At 39.2% G+C, this 15,767-nt stretch overlaps 1 protein-coding gene across 1 annotated transcript in view; it reads left to right on the top strand.

Moving 5' to 3' along the window:
• Positions 1–15,767, top strand: part of LOC124605519 (FAS-associated factor 1) — a 152,363-nt gene that overhangs the window by 40,097 nt on the left and 96,499 nt on the right. Inside the window, exon 8 of the mRNA XM_047137262.1 lies at positions 5,795–5,949. Coding sequence (XP_046993218.1) covers positions 5,795–5,949 — 155 coding nt within the window. The remainder of the gene's footprint in view (positions 1–5,794; positions 5,950–15,767) is intronic.

The following is a 15,767-nucleotide window of genomic DNA, read 5'->3' as shown; positions in this document are numbered from 1 at the left end:
AGGTGACAGCATAGGTGGGGGTTGTGGGATCACTCACGGGAAAATTCCTGCAGTGGTGGGTGTTTGAGCTGCACCTTTTTTAGATTGAAGTCAGCTGATAGGTATTCCTGCTTAAGGGAAGTCTCTCTAACAAAGGAACCGCTTTTGACAAAGCTTAGGTATCCGAGTAATGAGGGAATTAGTATATTTCATCAAAATATACAAGGGATTAGAGATAAAGTTAGTGAACTGCTTATAGATGTTGACTCTGAAATTATTGATATATCTGAACACTTCTTAAATAAGGAGATAATTCAGAGGCTTCCTTTACCAGGATACAGGTTGGCTGGCAGCTTTTCTAGGAGCTCTTTGCGGTGTGGGGGAGTAGCCATGTATGTGAAAAACGGCATCCCATTTGAGTCAATTGATGTTTCAAAGTACTGCACTGAAAAGTTGTTATTTATAGATCCCCAGACTCCGATTTCTCAACATTTTTGCTAAAGCTAGAGGAGATTATTGGTTCACTTTATAGGAAATACAAAAAGTTAGTTATATGTAGTGACTTCAATATTAATTGTATAAGTGATTGTGCAAGGAAAAGGATGCTGGTAGACCTCCTTAATTCATATAGTCTTACGCAAACCATATTCTTTCCAACGAGAGTGCAAGGGAACAGTAGAACAACAATAGACAACATTTTTGTTCATTCCTCATTACTAGAAGGGCATTCTGTTAGCAAAAAGGTGAATGGCCTTTCAGATCATGATGCACAAATTTTAACTCTAAAAGACTTTTGTGCTGCGACACATGTTAAATATAGTTATCAATTGTTTAGGAAAGCTGATCCAGTTGCTGTAGAGACCTTTGTAAACCTTATCAAGGAACAAGAGTGGCAAGATGTTTATAGTGCTGATACAGAAGACAATAAATATAATGCTTTTCTCAGAATTTTCTTGTGCTCTTTGAAAGTTGCTTTCCGTTAGAACATTCAAAACAGGATACTAGCACAAATAGGCAGCCTAGGTGGCTGACTAGAGGGATAAGAATATCTTGTAGAACAAAGTGGCAATTATATCAAAACATTAGAAACAGTCAAAATCTAATTGCAGCAACCCATTACAAACAGTGTTATAAGGTGCTTAAAAATGTTATTAGGAAGGCAAAAAGTATGTGGTATGCAGATAGAATAATATCTCAGGATAAAATTAAAACCATATGGTCAGTCGTAAAGTAAGTGGCTGGTCTGCAGAGACAGGTCAAGGATATAGAATCAGTGCGTAGTGGGAATGTCCGTGTTACTGACAAGTCGCATATATGTACAGTATTTAATAATCACTTTCTGAATATAGCAGGTGAACTAAATAGAAACTTAGTCCCAACAGGGAATCATATAGTGCTCTTAGAAAAAAAGTGTTCCAAGACTGTTACCTGAAATGCTCCTCCATGATACCGACAAGAGGGAGATTGAGTTAATAATTAAATCACTAAAGACCAAGAACTCTCATGGATATGACGGGGTACCTAGCAGAATACTGAAGTATTGTTCTATGTATGTTAGCCTAGTTCTCAGCCATATCTGTAACTTTTCCTTTAGGAGTGGTCGGTTTCCTGACCGATTAAAGTACTCGGTAGTGAAGCCACTTTATAAAAAGGGAGACATTGATAATGTTGACAATTTTAGACCTATTTCTATGCCATCGGTGTTTGCTAAAGTTATCGAGAAGGTTGTATATACAAGGTTACTGGAGCATTTAAATTCACATAATTTGCTGTCAAATGTTCAGTTTGGTTTTAGAAATGGTTTAACAACTGAAAATGCTGTATTCTCTTTTCTCTGTGAGGTTTTGGACGGATTAAATAAAAGGTTGCTAACGCTAGGTGTTTTATTTGATTTAACGAAGGCTTTTGACTGTGTTGACCACAAAATATTACAGTTGGTTCGCCTCTTACTTTAAGAATAGAAAGCAGAAGGTAATTCTCCGCAATATTGAGAGTGGTAGTGATGTTCAGTCCCAATGGGGCACTGTTAAGTGGGGCATTCCCCAGGGTCGGTGCTGGGGCCACTGCTGTTTCTTATTTATACAGGGTGTTACAAAAAGGTATGGGCAAACTTTCAGGAAACATTCCTCACACACAAATAAATAAAAGATGTTATGTGGACATGTGTCCGGAAACGCTTAATTTCCATGTTAGAGCTCATTTTAGTTTCGTCAGTATGTACTGTACTTCCTCGATTCACCGCCAGTTGGCCCAATTGAAGGAAGCTAATGTTGACTTCGGTGCTTGTGTTGACATGCAACTCATTGCTCTACAGTACTAGCATCAAGCACATCAGTACGTAACATCAAAAGGTTAGTGTTCATCACGAACGTGGTTTTGCTGTCAGTGCAATGTTTACAAATGTGGAGTTGGCAGATGCCCAATTGATGTGTGGATTAGCATGGGGCAATAGCCGTGGCGCGGTACGTTTGTATCGAGACAGATTTCCAGAACGAAGGTGCCTGACAGAAAGACGTTCGAAGCAATTGACCAGAGTCTTAGGGAGCACGGAACATTCCAGCCTATGACTCGCGACTGGGGAAGACCTAGAACGACGAGGACACCTGACATGGACGAGGCAATTCTTCGTGCAGTTGACGATAACCCTAATGTCGGTGTCGGAGAAGTTGCTGCTGTACAAGGTAACATTGACCACGTCACTGTATGGAAAGTGCTACGGGAGAACCAGTTGTTTCCGTACTATGTACAGCGTGTGCAGGCACTATCAGCAGCTGATTGGCCTCCACGGGTACACTTTTGCGAATGGTTCATCCAACAATGTGTCAATCCTCATTTCAGTGCAAATGTTCTCTTTACGGATGAGGCTTCATTCCAACGTGATCAAATTGTAAATTTTCACAATCAACATGTGTGGGCTGACGAGAATCCGCACGCAATTGTGCAATCACGTCATCAACACAGATTTTCTGTGAACGTTTGGGCAGGCATTGTGGTGATGCCTTGATTGGGCCCCATGTTCTTCCACCTACGCTCAATGGAGCACATTATCATGATTTCATACGGGATACTCTACCTGTGCTGCTAGAACATGTACCTTTACAAGTACGATACAACATGGGGTTCATGCACGATGGAGCTCCTGTACATTTCAGTTGAAGTGTTCGTACACTTCTCAACAACAGATTCGGTGACCGATGGATTAGTAGAGGCGGACCAATTGCGTGGCCTCCACGCTCTCCTGACCTCAACCCTCTTGACTTTCATTTATGGGGGCATTTGAAAGCTCTTGTCTACGCAACCCCGGTACCAAATGTAGAGACTCTTCGTGCTCGTAATTTTTACGGCTGTGATACAATATGCCATTCTCCAGGGCTGCATCAGCGCATCAGGGATTCCATGCGACGGAGGGTGGATGCATGTATCCTCGCTAACGGAGGACATTTTGAACATTTCTGGTAACAAAGTGTTTGAAGTCACGCTGGTACGTTCTGTTGCTGTGTGTTTCCATTCCATGATTAATGTGATTGGAAGAGAAGTAATAAAATGAGCTCTAACATGTGAAGTAAGCGTTTCCAGACACATGTCCACATAACATATTTTCTTTCTTTGTGTGTGAGGAATGTTTCCTGAAAGTTTGGCCATACCTTTTTGTAACACCCTGTATAAATGATATACTTCCTAGTATTACAGGTGATTCAAAAATATTTCTGTTTGCTGAAGACACCAGCTTGGTAGTGAGGGATCTTGTGTGTAATATTGAAACAGTATCAAGTAATGTAGTTCATGAAATAAGTTTGTGGCTTGTGGAAAATAATTTGTTGCTAAATCACAGTAAGACTCAGTTTTTACAGTTTCTAACTCATAATTGAACAAGAACCGATATTTTGATCAGACAGAATGGGCATATTATAAGCGAGATGGAACAGTTCAAGTTCCTAGGCGTTCGGATAGATAGTAAGCTGTCGTGGAAAGCCCATGTTCAGGATCTTGTTCAGAAACTAAATGTTACTTTATTTACCATTAGAACAGTATCTGAAATAAGCGACAGTTCAACACGCAAAAGTAGTCTACTTCGCATATTTTCATACGCTTACGTCATATGGTATCTTTTGGGGTAATTCTTCCGATTCAAAAAGGGTATTTTTGGCTCAAATATGGGCTGTTCAAGCTATATGTGGTGTAAGTTCGAGGACCTCTTGTCGACCCCTATTCAATAGTCTGGGAATTCTGACATTGCCCTCACAGTATATATTTTCTATAATGTCGTTTGTTGTTAGCAATATTAGCCTATTCCCAAGAGTTAGCAGCTTTCACTCAGTTAATACTAGGCAGAAATCAAATCTGCATGTAGAATGCACTTCCTTGACTCTTGTGCAGAAAGGAGTGCAGTATTCTGCTGCATCCATTTCCAATAAGCTACCACAAGAACTAAAAAATCTTAGCAGTAGCCCAAACTCTTTTAAGTCTAAACTGAAGAGTTTCCTCATGGCTCACTCCTCCTATTCTGCCGAGGAGCTCCTGGAAGAGCTAAAAAATTAAGCAAATTCCAGTGTTACATTGTTGGTTTTCTTTATTTAAACTTATAACTTGTCGCCTGAATAAGTTTCTTATATTTCATTTTATCTGTTTCTACTATTGTGTTATAATCTCATGTATTGACTCGTTCCATGACCATGGAGACTTCTTCTTAATTTGGTCCCACGGAACAATAAATAAATAAATAAAAAACCACTTAAAACTGGCGAGTAAGTGATAACATTCGTATAGCTGACGTGACCACAGACACTAGTTTCATTCAGTTTTTGTTTGACTGAAAAAAACAACTAAAGGAAAAAACAATTGACTGGTCAGTTTATTGTTGAAAAGCAGTTGTCTGACTCATCACTATATTTAAATATTTATATGCAAGTAGAGTTAATGATCACTTAAATTATTTTGTGTAATTGAAACTGAACTAGTTTCCTAAAAAATACCAAATAATACTATAAATATACTACAGAAAGTTCTGGCAGAATTAAATAATTTAGGAGTAAATGTAAAACGTCACCAAACATTAAAGCTGTTGAGTCATTGACAGGCACATAAAAAAGGCTGAAAACTTATCTGCCTTTCAGGTGAATTCTTCTTCCAATGTGCCCCTCCCCTCTCTCTCTCTCTCTCTCTCTCTCTCTTTCTCTCTCTCTCTCACACTCACACACACACACACACACACACACACACACACACACACACACACACTTGCACCTGCCTTTGAGTTGTTACCTTTACTCTTAAATTATTTACAAAATACTAATTACTGTGTTACCATGAATAGTATTGTGTACTAAGAGTAGTTAGCACTGACCAGTAACAAGTCAGTCACAGAATTCTGAAGTGCCAAGTTACAGTACGTTGATGTTAAGTTTGTAGTCATAAAAGTATTTGTTTGTCATCTTCTGTGTACTTGTGTACTAGTTAAATCATAAAAGGACATGTTAAGGGAAAAGTCTGATGGAAAAGCAATGCAGATGGACATATTTGATTAAAACAGAACAGTGAAACTAATCATTGGGGTGATGTACTTACCATACATGAAAGGCCATTGTCCATCTCATCATCTCCCATTAGTTGTCATTTATTACGGTGAAAGTGTCATGTGGAGTTTGAAAGAGTCAGAGGTACTTCGGGAGAATTGCCTGCAGAAGACACAAGTCATAATTATAGATCTGTCTCAACACAGTTTTAATCTTTTGAAACTTCATTCAGAATGATAGTACATATTTAATGTTAAATTTACATAGTTTCAAACTAAAATAAAATATTATTCTCTTTTCAGCGGCGGCTGTTGGCTATTTATCTCCATCACGATGCAAGTGTCTTGACAAATGTGTTCTGCACACAGCTTCTAGGATATGAATCAGTTCTGCAGTGCCTGAGTAATCACTTTGTTGTGTGGGGCTGGGACCTCACACATGAATCCAACAAACAAAAGTAAGTGCAAATTTGCTTCATTATTTTACTTATGTAATTAACAGGTGGAAAAGTCTGAAGGAAGCCTTTGTCCAATGGTGGATGTGGATGTGTTGGTGACGGTGACGATGACATCCTTGCTGTTCATATCACAATTAAAATGCTGTCATCGTGTGACAAAACTTTGAAGAATGTTTTTTTTTGTGAGGATACTTTAGAAGACCTGTGGAGTGCATTGTTTGTGAAAACTGTTGTAGTGTTAACAATGTACTACTTTCTAAAAATTAAATAAAATCATTCTGATTCGTTGTGGATGGGCATGGGCTCAGCACACTATAGCTCAATCATTGTTGGCTCTCCCGACCTTGTACATGTTGTTTCTCATTCAAGTAGCTCCTCAGTTGGGATCATGAGGCTGAGTGGACTCCATTCAAGTCCTCCCACCAAGGAAAAATCGCTGTCAGTACTGGGAATAGAACCTGGGTCATCAGCACAACAGCCAGACGTGCTGACCACGCAGCTACAGAGCTGGGCTAATAATTTGCTACTACCTGAAATTTTGTTTCCCATTATGGAAATTGTCAACATTTATGTTGCACTGTAACTCTGAGAGGTTAGAAAATTATTTCCTAAAAGAAGACACTTTCTTGTGTACTGTTCTTTTAGCACTTTGCATAATTGTTAGCAATTAGCTGATTTTGTCCCATGTGGCATTATGAAGCTATATTGTAAGAACAGTAACAAAAGTTAAGAGCAGCTTCAAGTATTTAGTGAAGGCGAGTCACACACAAAGCTTCTATGGCTCACCCTTATTTATTTGGCAAAATGAGACCTGTTACAGAACACTCCAGGAGTCAGTGCAAGCTGGTTTGAGTAAATATTTCAATCAAAGTCCATTTCACACAGTATCAGATTTCTGCCAATGACAGCTGAGTCGGGATTGTAAACACCATAAACCAAACTAATATGCCATTCAGCATGCACCTCACTGATCACATTATAACTGACACAGATCAAGCATGGGCCATCTTATATGTAGGATTTGTAGAGGACACTTCTGGTGACTTAAGCCATCTTGGTAATGACTCCAAAGTGGTAGAAGAAATTTTACACCAAGTAATCAATGTCCATAGTGATGTCAGGTGGTACCACTATATCCCTTCCCCCATTTTAGTGGCTGCTGAGGAGAGGGGGCAGGGGGAAGCAGGTGTTGCGTGGCCTGGCTGAGACAGGATGACAAAATGATGTCCACAGGTGTCACTGCGGAAGGCTGGGGCAGAATGAGGCTCAACGGAAGTTGCACGAACTGCTATGGTATCAGGAGGATCTACTGCCGGATGGGGAAGAATGTGGCTACTGACCAAGATGGCAGAGACGAAGTTGATTTGTATAACATCTCAGAGAGGTGTAGATGGACAACATGGTATACATCATGGATCTGTGGTGGTCAGAGATCATCCCACAGATCTGTGTTGGTGTTGTCTGAACCTGCAGGACCACAATGGAGTGTCCACCCAGAAGGGAGATACATCAGCAGTGATTTTTACCAGTGGTGGAGGCATCATGTCCAAGAGGGTGCAGTGAGAGGAGTCAAGAAGCCACTCTGCTAGGTTGTGGTATTCAATCAGGGTAGCCCTCTGAGTTGTTGAAAACTACAGAGGGCAGCTGATGCTGTGTTGGACATCATTTTCATACAGAGTTGAATCTTGAATGAGCAGATGAAGTGTTTCCCACAATTGTTGGAGAACAGGTGAAAGGGTGTGATATGTGGGTGTTCAGATCTGTTAAAGACACGAAATAGTTCAAAGTCATTAGAGGTGAAAGCCATCTTCCCCAATGCCACAATAGTATTGACAGAAGTGACCTGGGATATGCAAATCATTAAAGGGGACTGAGGAAAAGAATCAGTCACAACCAACCACATTCAGCCCAAAAATAGACCAACAAAATCTAGATGCATAAATTCTCATGGCTCTGCGGCATCAGTCCAAATAGAGAAATTTTGGGGAGGTACAGCTTGATAGACATGCAAGGCAGAATGTGCTATAGTGCCAAACTTTTCATCTGGGAGATGCGGGCAGCATGCAAGAGATGCAGCAGCCACGACGGAAGAGAGGCAGGCTCAGGACATGACAGTGGTCACTCTGAGTCCAGCAACAAAACCTCTTGGTTTAGGTGCAGGTGGTTTCACAGTGATCAGTACAGGCAGAAATCTACCTCGGGAACTGCTTCAGGCCATTCGTGTTGCACAAAGTGACTGAGTCAGTGCAATTTATGATCCCTGCAGATGGTTGCCACAAAGTCATTTGATGATAAAGGGAAAGCTGGAATATCCGAATCAAGGCAGAAGTGCATAATTTAGTGTTTGCTAAAAGCTGGATTGGGTCCCACGTGAAATCGGGACGCATTGTCCCAGGAACACGAGAGTTTTATGGACCATGGCCTTGTACCCTGAAAGGTTTACCAATACCAATGTCATCCGGTCATGAAAGCCTTCATTCGACTGTAATAAATTGTCTTAACCGGAAACACTTGTAATTATTTTGTGTTTGCGGGTGGCTGCATATTGTTGACCAATACACCATTATTTGCTGTTTGTTCAAATTCATTGAACAAGAGTTGAAACCACAAATATATAAGGATGGTTTCATAAAGGAAAAGTTGGTGCAGATTGTATTTTAGTCCTTTTGTTGCGAGCCTCTGGAACAAGAGCTTAAACAGAAGCCATATTGCATATTTACAGGTAAGCTTGTGTTACTGCATCCAAAAGGGTTTGAAAATATGCCGCTACAAGGTTAGTTTTACTTAGTAAGATGCGATCATCTAATTTTGTAAATAGTTCATTTGGGATCGGTAGGAAATAATTTTCTTCTGTGTTTATTGATACTTTAAAATCACCACAAAGCCTGAAAGTGGTGGTAGCTGGAATATTATTACCATTGCCCATTGACTATGAGGAATAGGTGTTAACATAGCTTTATGAGTGATTAAGTCTAATTCTGTTTTGTGGACATTCTTTAGAGCCAGGAACACTGGACAATTGCACATTGCCTTAAAAGTGATATGCACTTCGAAATCAGTTGCCTTCCATAACCCAGGCTAGAAAATTCTAGTGTATCTATCACAGAGACTCTTTTACGTCAATGTAAGGCCCTTTGCATTGAATTGCATTGAATGTGCTGTTTCATGAACCATAAATCCAAAAGCATGGAGTCTATACTAAAAACATTTTCTGTTTTGGGGTCAGCTACCATGAGAAAATTTACTTGATGAGCGACTTGGTTGTGAGTGAGTAAAACAGAAAATGTCCATAAGTCCAAAGATTTGTCTCAGCTCCCTGTGAAAGTAGTGAACCTAAACTTCAGATTGGTTTAGTATGGACACAGAAGCACCAGTGTCCAGGAGTAATGTTACTGTGTTTGGCCTAAGAAAGCATCTAAGAACATTTTCTGGGTTACATTCTGAGAATTCTGCGCTTTGGTAGATTATTCAGTCACTCAACTCTCTTCTGCAGATTGAGGTGTATTTGCAGCAGAACTGCTGAAACGTGTTACTGGAAGTGTATCTGTTTGCAGCTCCTGTGCTCCAATGAGGGCATACCCTGCGTGTATGATAATGTAAGAAATGTTACTCCTGGGCAACAATGTTGCCACTAATGTGGTCTGTCACCATTGGTGTAGTTTATGGGGTTGTCCAAGCCCTGCTGAAGTTGGCATAACGTCTGGCCCCACTGGTGCCAAAGAGCTGACTGTTGCAACATCTTCTGTCATAAGCAAACTTTGGCTTGCGTGGACACATGGGCTGTTGTTATTCACATTAACTTCCATCAGAAAAAAGATTGAGTTTCTTCAATGTGTGGTTTCTCGCTCCTGACTCTGGGATAAGATGTGCAGTATTTCTCCTGCTTAGAGAATCTGCTCACACAAAAATGAAATTTCTTCTTAATTCCTGTAGGTGGGCAGCCCAGTCTGCAGAAGATTGAGTGGTGGCAATAATGTGTTTCTTATTGAAAAATGTTGTTGCAGTAAAGAAAAAATTCTAGAACTCATATTCTGCCAAATTCATTAATAGCTTTAGTTTCTGGAGTGGATGATACAGTTATGAATTTTGTGACAAGAACATGACCTTTTGTCTTTCTGTGTCAGAGTTTTGGCAAGCCTTAAAATATAACCTCAGTTGTTCATGGTAAGAGTCCCACTTCTCATTTTGTTCGTTAAACAGTGGGCAAGGAAGATTAACCTGTTACACTCACTAACAACTACAGTGTGTGTAATGCTGCTGCTGTTAGCTCGTGATAACCCTCCACGGCTTGTGTTAGTAGTTGTTTAGTTCCTCCACGGTTGTAAAAACTACACTCCCACCTAATTACAAAAATGTTACAGTGTCCAGTTTGCATGCATCACAGGTTAAGAGTCTTAGCCACAGACACAAAGACAACTTGCACACAATTCTATCAAGGACTTGCCCCAGTTTATTTCCCAAAATGATATTTGTTTCAGAACACTTCTGGAGCAATGCAAACCATTTAATTAAGCATTTCAATCAAGGTCCAGACCTCACAGTATCAGAGTTCCACCAATAGCAACCAGACCAGTAACAAACTGAGTATCCAAAGTAAACACCATAAACCAAACCACTATGCCAATTAGGACGCACTTTACTGATCATATTACAACTAATTCAGATTGGCCCCGAGCCATCATACATGCAGGATTTGTAAAGGACACCGCTTGTGACAAGCACCACTTGGGTAGCAGCATCTCGGCAGTTGACAGAAATGTACTAGCTGATTGGTGTTCACAGTGACATCAGTTGGTGCCACTACAGATTAAAAAAAGAATATATAAAATTAAGGAATTACAGAAAAACATAAACACATTTCTTATTTACTTACACGACACCAGTGATCATATTATGCTTTCAATGTGTCATCCACGCCGCACCGTGACAAGAGTAACATGCAATGGTGCATCCAATTAAGAATTCAGCATAGCTATAATAACTTAGGGCTAGGCCTGTAAGTATGTCAACATTTAATATAATTTGCGCAAAAAAGAAAAAAGGGAAAAGCTATAAAAGTCATTTGGTAATGGATCACTATCAAAAATGTGTCCTATGTGCAGACTGAAAAAATTGCAACGTGTATGCAAAAAATGCAACAAATATACGTTGTATCATCTTACCAGCATACATAAAACTGAAATAACACAGCATAAAAAGACTACGGTTTTAACAGTCAGGAGATGCTCTTTACGAACCACAACTGAATTCTTACAGTTGCATATGAGGACCTTCTTTTAATAGTGGTACCATTCCAGTTTTTAAAAATTAGCGATAATTAGGCGTAAACATAATTGTGTGATAACAATTATCTGGCTGAGATACCTGATATATTGCACTACATCACATTTTCTGAAGGATTACTGTTTCAGTAATGTTGGAATAATTGGTAGATAATGGTCTGTTTTGGCAAATACTGGAGAAACACAAAGTGCATTACCATATTTTGCACATTTTTGTGTTACAAGAAGTCATTGCCCTCTAACAGCTCCACTTTCTTAACTACTATCAGTAAAAGACTTAACAGAATATAAAGACATTTCCCTATGACTTAAAACAACAACCAGTACTGAGCTTGCAAAAATATAAAAATTATGTACAAATGGTAGTTCTTGTGTGACACACTTTGTCATTCCACTGCTGGTGGGAAAGCATCTTCAGATGTTCATGAAAAGACTGTAGGATGTATTTCCCCTTCAGGCTTGAAATGTGGAAACTTAATTGATAGATTACTTCCACTTTCTAGATGAAGTTCTTTCCACCGTTCATTCATATTTCATTTTAATTGTGCTCTGTTTTCAGATTCCTCAAATTTCTCCTTCAGATCAATATTGAGAGTCCTAGAGTCTCCACCCCCACTATGTTTACTAGCAGTCCATTCAGTACATTTAATATGTGTGTGGTTAGCAATCTCTGCCATGTGCCTAGTAATTTCCTGTAACTTGCTCTCAGTATGTGGCCTTCTGTGTACAAAATATGCAGGTGCTGAATGTAATATTCCGATTTCCAGCTGTATTTTGTTGGAATTTTTCTTCCAATTCAGTAATCAGGTTGCTGAAACAGTTCGTGTGTTTCTTTAGAGGTCTGAATTCTTGTTAGTTTCCCATAACCCAGTTGCTGCATCAAAGAAACCCTCTTACTGTAATTTTCTGTGCTCGTATATGTTAGATGACACTTCTGCACAATTTTGGCAACAATTTTGTTGCTGAGCTCTAATTTCAAAATCTGTTGTCTTTAATCAGGTCATTTTCTGATGTTAGTTTTAAAATGTTGAACTGACCATTGATTATATTAATATCTGATTTTATCTGTGTCTTTTTTACTACTACTGCACATCGAAAAATTGCTTTCAATTTCACGACAGTATTAGGCAGCAGTGGGACTTCTTAACTGCAGCATCAGTGATAGCATCATCCAGTGACTGGCAAGTGGTTGTTGATCATAAAGCTTAGACAAATACAGTGCTATAAATATCAGTCTCCAAAATAAATCACCTCCAATCATTCCTCTTTAGCGTATTAAGTGGTAATTAGGGGCTATTATTTCCAAAACATTACTTTTCTTGATTCTTTGTTTCTGTTTAGTTAAAGTTGGAAACCATTTTTTTTTCCATTTCTGGGAAAAACCATTAAAAATTAAGACCACTCAACAGATGTGTCCCAGTCATCACACAATCTGTGTGATTTGCTGCTCCTATCTAACATTCCCCAATCTATCCCTGTTTCCTCTTTGTGGGAGGAACTACTAGTTCCGAATCCTAGGATTAGTTTCTTCTCTTCTTAAATGTGCCAGTTGACAGTACTGAAATTGCACCTCAAAAATGATAGAACTGCCCAGCCATTCTGTCTGTAATTTTGTTCTTCATTAACAAGAAGATTAAAATGTGTACCATATTTTACAGACTATAAGATGCACTTTTTTCATCAAAAAAATTGCTTCTAAAGTTCAGGTGTGTTTTATGCACGAAATTAATGTAAAGATGCCCAGTGTTTCATTTAAAATTCCCACCAGTCTTAAAAATGGCCATATATTCGATGCCGCAATAAAGCTCTCTCTATCTGGCAACATCGGATTCAGCTGGCGGCAGTGGCAGTGCATCAATGGGATGAACGTGAGTTGTAGGGATTCACAAGCTTGCTAACACTGTCTTCCTTCCACCCCGTCATCACAAACCCAAATCACTGTCTAGCCTATGATGCATCATTACAGTCTACGGTGCCAGTGAACTTCAGTTGAAAGTGGTTTGTGTTACAGTACAATATTTTTGTTAGTAGCTAGTTTTGTAATGGAAATAAAGGTAATCATATGATGCAAACTATTAATTGAAGGTAAAAGTATATGCAGAACAACTTGGAAACAGAGCACCTGAGCAGTATTTTGGCCCTTCACCAAGAGAAAAAAAAACTGTCGCGAGGAAGACTAAACATGGCCGAGACTAGAAGGTGACATACTGAAATGGATTTAAGAGGTGACATACTGAAATGGATTCAAGGACACCATCAAAATGGCATTGGAATTACTACAAAAACGATTCAAATACATTCTCATAAGCTAGCGCTACCCTGGAACTTAACAGACTTTAAGGGCGGTGTTGGTTTGTGCTACAGGTTTTTGAAGCGTCATGGACTCAGCATGCAAACCAAAACCAGAATATCGCAGAAAGTGCACAAGAGCATGATGAGAAAATATTATCTTTCCATCACTTTATTATTTTACATCAAAAGAAAACCAAACTAAATATAGAGCATGGATGAAACTCCTCTGACATTTGATGTGCATAGTAACAAACTATTGCTATAAAAGGTGCTAAAACTGTAACTATAAAGACAAGTGGACTTGAAAAAATGCACTACACTGTTGTCCTTTCATCTTGTGCTGACAGTGATCAATTTCAAGTGCAAAACAATGCCAAAATCTTCTGAAATACTGCCAGGTGGTATTGCTCACTTACATGACAAGGGTTGGATGAACGAGGCTGGTATGACATTACGCTTTTAACAGTGTGTGGAGAGAAGGAAAGATGATTTATTGAAAAAGAGTTCTCTTCTTATGTTAGATCAGTTTAATAGTCACTTGAAAAATTCTGTGAAAGAGAAATTGAGACAGGGAAATAAGAGCTTGCTGGGTCATTCCATGTCAGTTCAACCAGGAGCTCCAGCTCATAGTCTCAGATTTGACTGAAATTCAGTACACTAATTCTACCACGTGTGGAACACTCGTGTACATAGTATTAGTTTCCCCTGCCAATTAGTTCCAGAATTATGACTTGCGAAAGAAGGTGGCATGACCCGGAAATTGCACCTCGCATCTGGCACTCTATCTTCAGACCCAACTTCAGGTCTTAATAACTTTGGAACTATTCCACACAGTCCAGTGAAATTTTTACAACCCAGTAACATCCAGTTAGAGAACACACTCCATGGATCAAAACACCAACAATATATTTCTGAGGGAAAATAAAAAATTCCAAAATATGATTAAAAAAATGTAATACGTTCAAAGGTACATATTGTAGTTGCCATCTATGCCAAATATAAATCGCTCAAAAAGGGTATAATTTTTTTGTGGTAAGCTTAATGTGGCCTAAACACACACATAACTAATCTTGCCCATATCAGTCACACAAGAAGGTTACATGCACACGAAAATACAAAAATTTGAAAAATTACCTGAAAAATGTGGATTTTTGAAGTGTGGTAGCACAAAAGGGACAAGTGATATCTAAGCCAAATTTCAAACACTGTGAAAGTAGACCATAATGATATATATCTCAAAATTTCAGCATGTTATTGCAAGACAATTGTGTACAATGGAAGTTGACAGATGCATTTGGTGATGTGGCCATTGTTCCACAACACAATTTTGTAAAAACATATCGTAAACTGTTCTGCCTCTTCTTATCCTCTCCCACAACTGTTTAATCATTAAGCAACAACATATAGACAGATTAACACAACCTATCATTAATGTTTACTGCACCTTAACTGCTAAAAACCAGTCGATTGTGCTTCGAACGGAAGTTCTCCCACAGTTTAGCTACTGTACTCCGTACATTGAGTGGCAAATTGTAGTGTCTTCCTGACACTGTGGTAGGAACTGGAACTGTCATAAGAATATGTTCAAAAAGAACCCAACACCTGTCTGCCAAACATGACCAATGAAATGATCTTGCTGGTCCTGCTGGTGCCATGAAGTTCACAAATACATCACCTTTTGCTTCACAGCACTCTGCAACACCTCCTAAGTACCATTTGTCATCATAAACAGCAATAACATAGCAACCTGGTTGTATGTTGCTGCTTTTGCTTCTGAATCCTGAATCGGACACACTGCAGAGAGACATGTTGTGCATGAACCTATAGTTATAACCAGACAGTCTGCTCATCTGCACATTGTCAGAGTCCGCCGGAGGGAAGTGATGATGGCTCCTTGTGCCTGCAACAGTTTTAACATATTCTAGTCTGCTTTTTAGCAACTCTTCGACTGATTTCACCTCATCTTTCGAAACATAGAATGATTGTATGGCAGAGATATTTTTCTGTACCCAGGTAAATAATTGAAGAGATGTTAGAATGTGACCTTCTGTAGGGTGCTGCAGACTAGCTTGTGATGCCATGCACTTAATGTTAGCACCAATACCAGCACATACATTTTTACCATGACTTGTAGTGAAAAAATTCCATTCTGCGTGAATCTGAAAATCGTGGTAGGGCATGCATAAATTTTTGAGATTTTTACAGTTTTTGTACTGACTAGCTGCCCCATCACTGAAATATTTC

This window comes from Schistocerca americana, chromosome 3, assembly GCF_021461395.2.
Source record: "Schistocerca americana isolate TAMUIC-IGC-003095 chromosome 3, iqSchAmer2.1, whole genome shotgun sequence".
Lineage (NCBI taxonomy): Eukaryota > Metazoa > Arthropoda > Insecta > Orthoptera > Acrididae > Schistocerca > Schistocerca americana.
This window is presented reverse-complemented; position numbering and strand designations above follow the sequence as displayed.